General features: G+C 38.9%; 1 protein-coding gene across 4 annotated transcripts in view; it reads left to right on the forward strand.

The window, feature by feature from the left end:
- The window catches only part of SLC39A10 (solute carrier family 39 member 10), a 35988-nt gene that overhangs the window by 19523 nt on the left and 4262 nt on the right, over positions 1-12203 (forward strand). For all 4 annotated transcript variants that reach the window (XM_065750614.1, XM_065750611.1, XM_065750612.1 and 1 more), the window contains exons 4-9: positions 2603-2772; positions 3717-3935; positions 5131-5251; positions 7107-7475; positions 9184-9264; positions 11214-11404. In XM_065750614.1, coding sequence (XP_065606686.1) covers positions 2603-2772; positions 3717-3935; positions 5131-5251; positions 7107-7475; positions 9184-9264; positions 11214-11404 — 1151 coding nt within the window. The remainder of the gene's footprint in view (positions 1-2602; positions 2773-3716; positions 3936-5130; positions 5252-7106; positions 7476-9183; positions 9265-11213; positions 11405-12203) is intronic.

Raw genomic sequence — 12203 nt, forward strand, 5'->3', positions numbered from 1 at the left:
AGAGAGGAGCAGGCAGAGGGCTGTATGATGTGTTATTTTTTTCCCTTCTACCTTCTCCTCCCAGCCCCATCTGTTCCACAGCCATCTGAGGCCACACGGACTGTGCAACTGCTGATGTGCAGTCAGTCAGAGAAGTAGATCCCTATGTGTACTATACCTAGTGCAGCTTTTGTTTCACTTTAGGTTTTTAGTTGAACTGATTTAGTATCAGTAAGTGGACAGGTTTTTAAGATTGAAAAAGTGAATCTGTTTTCCACATCTGAGCAGCACTGGTTTTCCTGTAAGTATTTGAGTATGTATGTTGCTGTAGTTCCTGGACAAACTGAACTTGTGTTTTTTCTTCACTAAGTTCAGTTCACATAGATCTTAAGATCTGCTGCTGTCATTCTGTTGACTGGGCAGATTGATGCTACCCTGCATGCTTATTTCAGTTCTTATGAAGCAGGGCCTGCAGTTGTAGCAGCTCACAGTTTGCATGAATGATGGAATTACAATCTGTATTGGCAAAGGTCTTAAGTGTGCTTATGCTGTGTATTTACACAGTAAAACTGTATACATCTGAAGTGAAACAAGGTGATTTTGAGAGTGTAATTGCACCAGTTTGTCTATCTGGTATATACGTGAACAAGAATGTAGCCCCTTACTAAAGGAGCAGCACGGAGAAATGATACAAATAAACACTGAGCGTTTTTTTCAAGGCAGGGATCAGTTAGAGCTACTATTGAAAAGTATTTCAGATCATATTTACCCTGTAAATCTGCCTGTGCAGTTGCCAGCATTCCCTTGGAGTTTACCATTCCCTGAATCTAGGAAAGCTGCAATGGAGCTTTTCTTAAAGGCTGCAGATAGCTCGCCTTTCTCAGCTTCCTAAAGGAGTCTACCTTTCTGTCTTTTTAGTCTGCTTTAATTTACAGATAGCTGTGCAGTACGGTGTGGAGCAGCCATGCTTTGTTTGCTACCCTCTGTCTGAACATAGGTCCCTTCCAGAGGAAGTTGTTGGATCACCTCCCTCTTGTTTTTTCCACAAACATTTTAAAAGCCAGAGTGTAATAACTTTGCTTCATAGATTGAGCCTTAAATAGTATTCCTGGGACTGTTGTGCACCAAGGTCTTTTATTACTTAGGAGCTTTTGCAGTGCTCGTGATATTGCATATTAGTTCTACTTCCATAAAATTTTAGTGTTTGAAATCTTTTAGTACAGTTTTGTTCAGAGTTATTAATAGTCCTTTCATCTCAGGACGTATCTTTACCAGAATCAGTTTGTTCATGTATGTAACTGTGGGGTCATACCATGCCTTTGTAGATAATTCTTTGTGTGTGACTTGATAGCAAACTTTTGCTGATAATTTTGGATCTGTACCATTTTTAATAGCTGTTTTAACAGCTTCTGAAGCTGACGACCAAAGTCTGAGAGGGGCACAGATTCTGTATTCTCATTCTCATGTGCCTCTTCTTAATCATGGTGCCATGTTTAGATACTGTATCATTCATAAAAGCATGTAAGCCTTTCAGAGATGTGTTTGCCAAATCTATGCTATGATAGATGAAACTTCAGCTAGTTCACATAGTCTCCATTTCTGGTGTCCATGTAAGGCTGTTGGTCATTTAACCTGGCACCCAACATTATAATACCTCTGTCTAGATTGGAGATTCCGTTTTTTGCCAAACCCGTAATTTTAATTTGGGCAACTTGGATATGCACTATGTGATTTGGTATTGAGTTACATCGTTAGTTGTCCCTGTCTCTTTCAGCAGGGACTGTTTGTTGAGTGTAAGTGACAGGAGTGGATAAAGGATCATGAAGGAAGTCATGTCCTGCACCAAAGTTCAGAGCTGCTAAGGCTTTAAAATGAGAAGTTGCTAACTTTCCTTGCAGTTCACAAACTGGTAGACATTTGTGATTAAGAATGAAGCTAGTAAGAAAACTGGAAACATCTAAAATATTTAGGCTAAAACTTGAAAGAAATACTTTAAAATCTCTGTTTCATTTTATAAGCATGCTTATTTTATGCATATTGCTATCGTATCTGTGAGAAGAGGCAACTCATAATACTGCAGCCACCAACTATTCCTTGGAACTGTGGGACTGTGAATCTTAAGAACTATACTGGAATCAAAGAGTTTTGGCTGTTCTTCGGGTTTTCCGTGATGGGACAAAAAGAGAAAGTATCGTGTTAGGGTGAAGTACAGATTGCAAGAGGCATGTTTCCTTGTTGATAGGATCTGTTTCTTGTGCAGTTCCTTCTTTTTCATGTCATAAAGAAACTTGCATGTTTCCAACTCACAGGGTAGTGTTGACTTATAACTTGACCGTTACCACTTTTTCTTCTGACAGCAAAAAAATCTGTTCTGGTTTTGTTAGCAGCAGTTGCTTTCAGCTCTTTAAGTTCATATTTTAGCATTTGTTTTTGTGTAGTGATCTAGTCTGCATAATTTTTCCTGTGGACTTGAGTGCTGTCTCTGTATTTTTCAGCACCTTTTGAATGATCACAGAACTTGGGTTAAAGAGAGTCACCTTCTTAAGGGACAGTTGAAAGTCTTTAATCAGAAGTTTTAGAAGTATTGTTCTGATAACCTCTCTGTATCCATTTCTTCCCACAGCCTGGGTTTGTGGTATCATCTCTATCACCGTCATTAGCCTGCTTTCCTTGCTAGGTGTGATCTTGATTCCCATCATTAACCAATGGTGCTTCAAATTTCTTCTAACTTTCTTGGTAGCTCTGGCTGTAGGAACAATGAGTGGAGATGCTCTGCTCCATCTCTTGCCACATGTAAGTATTGGTTTTATTATGTTCTATTCTAATTCAGGTGCATATAGAATGTGGAAATGCTGGACAAGACACACAGATGTTTGCTGAGGTAGATGTAACTCGTCTTAGGTACTTCCTGAAACAGTATTTGAGTCTTGGCATTAAAACAAAGCAGATTTCTTTAAAAACAAACAAACAAAAAACAACAACAAAAAAAAACGAAAACCAAAATACTTCAGTAAAATTGTAGTCTAACTTCTTTCAAAATGTTTTAAAACTCCTGAGACCAGCAAGAGTATTTTAAAGTTAGCAGCATTACTGTGCCTTGCCAATTGATACTTACATGCCAGTAGCACCTAGAAGTATTTCAGGGGATTCAGCTCCCTGATTACTAGCTTTTCAGGAGAAAATAACTGTTAGCTCAGTCAAGAAATGCCCAAGCTCCTGGGAAGGTAAGCATGTTTTTATTGGTGACAATATGCTGTGATTCTTAGGAAGAATGGAAATATTTCTTAAATGGTTAGTTATCTTTATCCTTTTAACAGAAAGACAATGTTTTCTTTGTGTAAGCTTTCATACAGATTTATTTTTGTTCTGTTCCAAAACTGGCTTAGGACTGTAACTGATTGGAATTGTTAAAAAGGTGAGATTTCATTCTTAGTGGGAGTGCAGCAGCTGTAATCTGTGTGCTGTTCCTGAGTGATTCTCTGATTTTTTTCATCACAGTGACAGAAAAAAGCTGGAGAGATTTTTTTCCCTTTTCTAAAAATTAACCAGAGGAATATCAGAGTAGTGAACAGCCTAATAAACATTTTCTGTGGTAAGATGTGTTCGTATGAAAAGAATCTTTTAAAGCATTTTTAATCCTACTTTTCAGGTGAGGTTACACATTTTGCCTGCTAAGGTTAGAGCTGTTTCAGTCCCCAGTTGCGTCAAGTCACACTGTGTTCTTACTTTCTTTGTAGTCACATGGAGGCCACAACCACAGTCACCACCATGGCCAAGGTCACGCTCATGAACACAGGCATTCCCATCGACATGCCCACGGACATGGGATGGAGAACGAAGGCTTTCTAGAAGAAAACGATCCGGTATTGAAAGGTCTTGTCGCTCTCGGAGGCATTTATGTTTTGTTCATCATCGAACACTGCATAAGAATGTACAAGCATTACAATAAACAAAAGGTAATGCAGTATAATTGCATGCTAGTTTAAAAATGTTCCAGTTTTGGAGTGTTGAGGGAATTGTCTGTGTGATGACTGAGCCTGTGCTGCTAATACGCGTTCTGTTTGACTTCATTTGAGGAAACCCCTTCTAAAGGAGGTTGCATTTCTAATGAGGTAATCTGGGAGGACAAGGTGGGAATCTGGTGGGGGAAGTATCATCTTTTCAGCCAGATATATTTGAAACTAGACCGAAGCAGAAGAAATTGCATCTCTTTCTCTAGCATGCTATGATCTCTTTGCAAAGATAGGAAGTACATATGAAAGAACTGATGAACAAGACAATTGTCAGACAACTGAGAAGGAAGTCACTAGATACTGCCAGTTGGTGATGCCACTGTAACAGATATTCACATCAGAGAAGGCCAAAAAGTAGCAGACGTTCTGTATCATGCAAATAATCTGTCAAATTGTATCTTGCATCCCACATAAGAAAGGATTGGATTTTTATGGCTGGAAGTAAACTGTATTCATAACAGTAGAATAAAAAGAGAGTCTGTACTTGAGGGTATATGTGACAATCCATAGAAATCCAAACCACAAAAGATCTGTGTTGTTTCAGCTGTCCTTATAAATTTTAATTGTGTTTGCTTCCGACACTTGACTTTGAGGAGAAAACATACAATAATGATTTCTCCATGAACAAGTGAGCAAAAATATCAAGTTCTCTGGTTTTGTACGACACTTGCTGCTTAGCTGGACAGGTAGCAGAGGATTGTCTGTGCTGGAGGAAGCGTTTCTTAGATCTTGTGATAGAGAGATAGAAGCTATTACATTGTGTGTGTCATCTTTGAGGTTAATTAACCCCAAATAGATAAATCCCCGAGGCTGCTTTGGCAAATCTGCGATCTCTGCTGTGTGGGCTGCAGACAGGAATGGAGCAAGGTTTTATCTAACGGAAAGCACGAGGATGTTATAAGAATTTAAAACTTAAAATTGAACTAAATAGGAGCTGTTCTTGCCATGTGCTTGCTCTCTAGAACAAACCAAGTATGACTCTGCATGTGTGTGTTTCTTGGCTGTTACTGCATTCTTTGTCATACTGTACTCTGTTCAAGAAGTGAAATCATGTGTTTTCTAAGTTTTTTTTTACAATATTTCAATTTATTTTATTCCTGTCAATGTCCCTTATAAATCAGGTGTTTTCCTGTTGCAGAGTAAGCAGAAATGGTGCAAGAACAAACAGAGTGAAGAATCACCAATTGGAATGAAACTTTCTGATCAGAAATTAAATAATAGACCAGATGCTGACTGGCTGCAGCTCAAACCCCTTGCAGGTACACATTTGTTTTCAGCATTTTCTGTGAGATTCAAAGTAATGACATGTAACATCTGGTTTGTAGCATGTAACCTCGTGTACACTTGTGCTGCTATTATGCAGATTGTTGTTAATAACGTTTAATAGGCCTTCCCTGTGCTATATATTTTGTTTTTCTTAGATCTGAGAGCACTGCAGATACTTCCTAATACGCCCTGCATGTGGCTCTCAGACTTCTCAAGTAGTCAGGGTTTTGGGTGGCTGTGATTCTTTGGTTCAGGGAGGAGTTTTCTGGTTAAGCTAGCTCACCCCTGTTAAAAACTAAATAAGAAATTAATCCACGTAGCCTGAAGGAGGATAATGTGTTACACTTTGAAGATTCCAGTCTCTGACCAACTACCATTTAGCTGAGAAGGCCAAGCAAAATTCATTTCTTCTGATAAACGTAATCAAGTGTCTCAGGTATTTCTCGGGTGTTCAAAACAACTTCTGCATGCTGTTCCTTCATGATAATCTGAATGCTCATGCAGTATACACTTGTACGGAATGCTGTACATAGCACCTGTCAAGGGATGAGAGGGGGAGGAGCTTTGATTCATAAACTTCCCCATTCTCTTGCCAGCATGGCTGATGAAACTCATTTGTTGATGAAGAATCCACGTGCTATATTTGTACAAATACGGTTTGTTTGATTCCGTGGTTTGTATAAGGAGATGTTACATCTGTGGCCTTCTCCACTCAACCAACTTAAAATGAGGTTTGGAGAACTGACATAGAACAGAAAGATTTTTAACTATGAGCATGGTGATGATTTACAATATCCTGATTTTCTTTCAATGGATGATCAGAGGAGTTTTGCTTCTAATGACACAGTTTTATAGCACTATTCCTCTGAAAGTATATTCATCGTATAATTAGCAGTAAAGGCACTGGAAGCCTCTGCTGTATTTGAATTTGGACTGCAGTACCCCTACCACAGATATGAGTGGCCATTCCAGGTGCTTTTTTGTTAAATCCTCCAAGTTACATATAGGAGCCTGTTTATCAGAAGTTGTTTGGGCCACTTTTTAGAAGTTCCAGTTGCGGTTGAATTCTACTTCACATTTCTGTTGAATTCTGTTAAACTAGTAAATTCATTGCCTAGAACTGGCTTTGTTTCCTGGAGCTTAGATTGCTAATTTCATTTATTGATCAGTATTTCAGAAATATTGGTAGGCTTAAAACTCATACGCATACACCTTCTGCATCACTTTTACCTTTATTTCTCTGTAAAAGTAGGTTTGAGTGATGGCAAGCAGGGTAATGAGCTACACAAAAAGCATTTACTGTGTGACAGAAATGTCTGTCCCGCAAATGCATGCAGTACAGAAACTACACAAAGATCTGTTGTATCAAAGTCTGCTTCAGTGACTTTATATGCTGTAGATGGAATTACATGCACATACAATATCCGTATAGTCAGAATCACAGAACTGTAGGGGTTGAAAGGGACCTCTAGAGATAGAGTCCAACCCCCCTGCCAAAGCAGGCTCCCTAGTCCTGGCAACTTTCCTTACCCAGTGTTGAACCATGTACATCAGCAGCAGCAAAATTAAGGGTACGGTACTGTCAGGTTAAAACTATGGATGCTGCCTTATAGTGGAGACTTATAAATGCTGTATATGCAAATTGCTGAAAGATAGGGTAGTTACACTGGTATATTTACTTTTTTTTTTAGGAAAACGTTGACCACACTGTCATTAGATTGGGCTGAGTTATAACACTGGTTTTACTTTCACAAAGCAGTTAAATTCTTAGCTCAGTGGTGCAGTAGGTGCTGATGATACTTCAAATCAGGGTTAATGCAGTGTTTCTCTCAACTGACTTCAATGTAGGAGCAGACGACTCAGTTCTATCTGAAGATCGACTTAATGAAACTGAACTGACAGACTTAGATGGCCAGCTGGAATCCCCACCCAAAAACTTCTTGTCAGTCGAAGAGGAGAACAACATGCACCATTCTCACAACGATGTCTTACGTGCTGCTCAAGAACATGATCTTCATGATTTAGAGTATGACAGCCATGGTGAAGATAAGATGATAGCTAGAAAACACAGTCACCACTGGCATCACAAACATTCCCATCATTCCCACGGCCACTGTCATTCTGGAAAAGACCTGAAAGACACAGGGATAGCTAATATTGCTTGGATGGTAATTATGGGAGATGGCATTCATAACTTCAGTGACGGCTTAGCAATAGGTAAGCAAAACCATTTCCCTCAGCAGTTTCTTGAGAAACTTCATTTTACTTACCAGTGATCACAGGGAGGATTTCTAGTTGTCTTCTTGGTTACCAGCACTGTTAAATCTCCTTCATAGCAGGAATTAAAAGGGCATCAGTTGTAATAAATAATCTGCACTTTGTTAATATTAGGTGACTATTTCCACCAAGACTGCTGTATTGATATTAGCAACTGTAGCAACCTCTTTAAACATAGGTGGGTGCAGACAAAACTCCTTATGTGTTAAGAAGTACCTGTAATGCGTGGTTATTGTTTGGGTCTCAGTAGTTACCTTAGAGTAAGAAACAAGATGTGCCTTAGAGTGATATTTATTTAGAATTTTACTTATTTACAATAATATTAGTTGTTATTAATAATACATATACAGTATTTGTAAGCAATGTACTGTGAGTCAGGTTGTCATGTCATTCCCCCTCCTCTTCTAAAAAAAATAGTAAGTGAAGTATTATTTTTGCTTATGGTTAATATAGATTATTTTCTTAAACGTTTGGCTAGAAATAAAACTATCAGAGAAATTAGAACAATTACAAATTTCATTAGCTTATTAAATCAACTTTGATTCGTATAAACCTAAATGTGATTTTTATTTTATGGTTGCTTTATTTTACCAAGGTAGACAGAAAGAGCGTGCAGGATTCTGAACTAGTTGCAGAAGGGACTTTTTACCTACTTGCCTGTTCACCTGTTGTAAAGGGCAACGGATAAGATACTTACACAGGTTTTGAGTTAATAGTGAATTCTTCTGCAGTATCTCTGCTTTTCTCCAAATAATTTTCAAAGTTCTTAACAAACCTTGTTCCATTTTAATGTTAAACATGAAGACATTTTGGCAGATGCTTCTAAGACCTAACGGGATCATTACACCATGTGTTGAGAGCTTCACTACATTAAAACTCCATTTCTAATATTCTTGTGTCAAGCCAAAACAGCTGATTCTTTATTACCCTGTAGATTTTAGAAACGCTTGTATAAGTCTTTTTAATATATTAAGTTATAAGACATCCATAGGGTTCTAGGGGAAGTTAAATTTTCCGTCTGTCTTAAGTTAGTTCCTTTTCTTTCTACTTTTATTATTTTTTGGTCTGCTCACTACAGAGTTCTCCTTGTACCTTTTCTCTTTGACAGTACAGAAGTTTATTGTCAGTTTTCTCATCTCTAAGTGATTTAAAGTATGAACTTAAAGTCGATTAACTAAATTAGATTATGCAGAATTTGCTTTTAAAAAGTTTAAAAGAAGTCCTTTTCTTCTTATTGTCTTCCAAGTTAGGCTTGGTGATGTTGCTGATACTGCATTAGGAATAGGCATTAAAGAACTGTTATGTGTTAGTTTGGATTTCCAACCTGAAAAAGAAAACACTAAACTGTTTATCTTGTGCATTCTTAATTACTTCAGTGTGCTTGAAATGCCCTGAGCGTGGCAGAGTGGTGCTGTTTATCCACTTGTTGCCTTTCTATCTCTTGTGCTTTCTTCTTTCGGGTTTTGCTGTCCATTTGAACTAGGTAATAAAGTATGTAGCACTAATGCATACCAGGGTACTTCCAGTATAATCAAAAAGTATTTGTGTGTGTGTTTTAACAAAAAGGTTTAATCCTGGCAGCTCTGTTGAATAAATTTGCTTTTTTGAAACTAGTAACACAGCATTTGTATTTTTTTTTTTCTTTCAGGAGCAGCTTTTAGTGCTGGGCTGACAGGAGGAATTAGTACATCTATAGCAGTATTTTGTCATGAGCTGCCCCATGAATTAGGTAACCAATTGTATAAAACTTCATACAGCTGAAGACTGAATGCATGTATGTAAATACTGTTGTGATGCTCATAAGTTCATAAGTTCATAAGGTTGGAAAGGACCTATAAGATCATCTAGTCCAACCATCCTCCTATCACTATCTCTACCCAACTACTAAATTAAGTCCTTTAGCACCTCATCTAAACGCTTCTTGAACAGCGCTAGGGATGGTGCCTCAACCACCTCCCTAGGCAGGCCATTCCAGTGCCTGACCACTCTTTCAGAAAAGAAATGCTTCCTCAGGTCTAATCTAAATCTTCCCCGGCGCAACTTGTGGCCATTCCCTTTTGATAGGTGTAATGCGATGCAGTTGGAGCAAGGGTGGCCAGAACTTCAGAGAGCGATTGAGCAGTATTGCTTCAACATACACAATGAGACTATCATGATCAGTTTGACAGGCATCTAGCTGCAGCATTCTGTGAAGTTTTTCAGCATGCTTAAGAATTTATTTAAGAGTATAGAGAATCCATTTTTGGTGTTACACCTCTGCATTTTGTGTAGTTTCCCATTTGTTTGTTGCATTTTCTTAAAAAATATCATATATCCAATGGCGTATTACAGAAAGATGAATGAATGAGCAGAAGTCCTTGTGTAGATGTTTAGAAGATGCTTTGCAGCAGTTACCATGGAGTCCAACAGATGAGAATGGCTGTTTGGATAAAACCTGTAAGAACTGATGCTGGTGCCTTTGACTCTTCTCGTCTCTAACTGTAGCACTGTTGCTTGGATGCTAGCTAATGGTGAAACCTGTGTTTCTTAGAGCCATGAGGCACATCACGTGAAGTTAGCACATCCTGAGATTTACAAAAGAGCAGCTCAAGAGAGGAAGGAGCTGTTGGCTATTTTTTTTTTGGGCCATAGCCTGAAATGGTGCCAGATTAAACTGTATAAAATCACAGTTTGCTTAAGCTGGTAGCCCTGAACAATCTAAGGTAAGGTCAAGCATGTACTTGAAAAACCAACAGAGGTGACAGGTGAAAAGGATTTTGAATAGGCAGGTAAGGTAAGCAATGAGTACAGATGGGACATCATAGGGGAGGTGTTTGTGGTTTGACAGTGGTACTGTACAGTAGTTAAGTGATACTAAGAGATTGTAAATACATATTGCAGCACTTAATATTGCTAGGTTAATGAGATTTAAATGACTTTTGTGTGTGAAGTGTATTTCACAATGTATACTTCTGATTTTCATTCTAGGTTGAACAATTATATTCTAGTACATCCATCATGGAATTGTTATGTTGTTTGCCCTTGTAACTACGCATTCTCTTTCACTCCTATTTGGGAGGGTTCAGTTTGAAGGAAGTATGCAGTTGGAGCCAGTTAAGAGATGAAAATTTAAGTCTTTATAGTACAGTAGTTTGGCGGAGATGACCTGAATTCAAAGCAATACAGGTTAACTAGCTGTGTCTTAAGCTAGCAAAGTGATTCAGCATGAATGTGAAACCATGCCTTCTGAACGCAACTGTTCTTTTCCTAGTACCCCATTTGTCAAATTCCTTGTCACCTTTTGTAGGAAGTAGTGCCTGATGATCCTCTTACTGAATTTAAAAAACGATGTGTATAAATAGGTAATATTGATCAAAACTTGCCTTTTTGAAGTAAAGGCAAGTCTGTGCACACGTATTCTGTGGGAGGACCAGATCTAGATTGCCCTGCTTACCTTTAACAGTTAATCGCTATTACCTTTCTACCCTTCAGTGTGATATTCATGTTTTAACAAGGGCTTGCTGCACACAGAGGTGTTACAAGAGTTGTCGTGCCCTGTTGCCCAGTCTTTCTTTGAGCCACTCTAGCAGCGTTGTACTTTGGCAGTGCCTTGGATTGCTGAGGTAGGAAAGGTAGGCTAACCTAGCTACTTGCTGTCCTGAGGAGCACTGATACTAAACCACTGTCTTTTGTCTTCAGGTGATTTTGCTGTGCTTCTTAAAGCTGGTATGACAGTAAAGCAGGCTATAGTGTACAACCTCCTGTCTGCCATGATGGCTTACATAGGCATGCTGATCGGCACAGCGGTGGGACAGTATGCGAATAACATCACCTTGTGGATCTTTGCGGTCACTGCAGGCATGTTCCTCTATGTGGCATTGGTTGATATGGTAAGATGATTATGGTTATTCTTTGCATTCCAGGTAGGACGATTGTGTTATTTCCCTGGTGCGGACCAGAGCAGTTGACATTCTGAAAATCCCTCTCCCCTCAGCTGCTGTGGCCAACAGCTTCAATTCCTGGCCAGGTTTCTCCACCTTGGTGATATCCTTCAAGTATTAGTGAAGACCATGAAAAAAGAGGGATGAGTTTCTGCCAAATTTCTTGGTGTCAGCAGGAGCTGTCTTGCAGCTTAGCAAACTTACCTCTGCAGTTATTTCCACACTGGGCTCAGGGAACTGAGCGTCAGTGGAGCTTCCAGCTTCTTGCCTTTAAATTCAGCTTTGTTTCTGGAGGTCCTGTGATAGTCCTGCTTACTATTAAGACCTCTAGGAACTGGAATCATGAAAGCTGATCATCACTGTATTTTTTCTGTCTATATTAAGACAGAAGAGCATTAATTAGTTCGTATGCCCCGGTATTGAAGTTGTTTATCATAAGGTAAGTGAGTCCTTTTCAGGTCTTGCTGAAGAGAGCGGCTGCATTGTAGAGAAGAACTCTTCATGCCAATATAGATGTTCTGTGATAGCCTGTAATTAGTAGATACCATTTCATGTAAGCTCTGTGGCTGATTTTTTTCTCCCTTAATGTACTTTGACTGAAGACTGCATGTATAAAGGAAGGCAGTATTATTTTTAATCTTTTACTTTGTCCTCTATTTTAGGCACAGTGGCATCCGATACAGTCTGACTCTAAACAAGAGCAGGAAAGCCCCTGTGTGATACACTTGCAACCACACCATGTTTTTGT

Source organism: Cyrtonyx montezumae, unplaced genomic scaffold, assembly GCF_038088225.1.
Source record: "Cyrtonyx montezumae isolate F1298 unplaced genomic scaffold, pur_monq_1.0 scaffold_7, whole genome shotgun sequence".
Taxonomy (NCBI): Eukaryota; Metazoa; Chordata; class Aves; order Galliformes; family Odontophoridae; genus Cyrtonyx; species Cyrtonyx montezumae.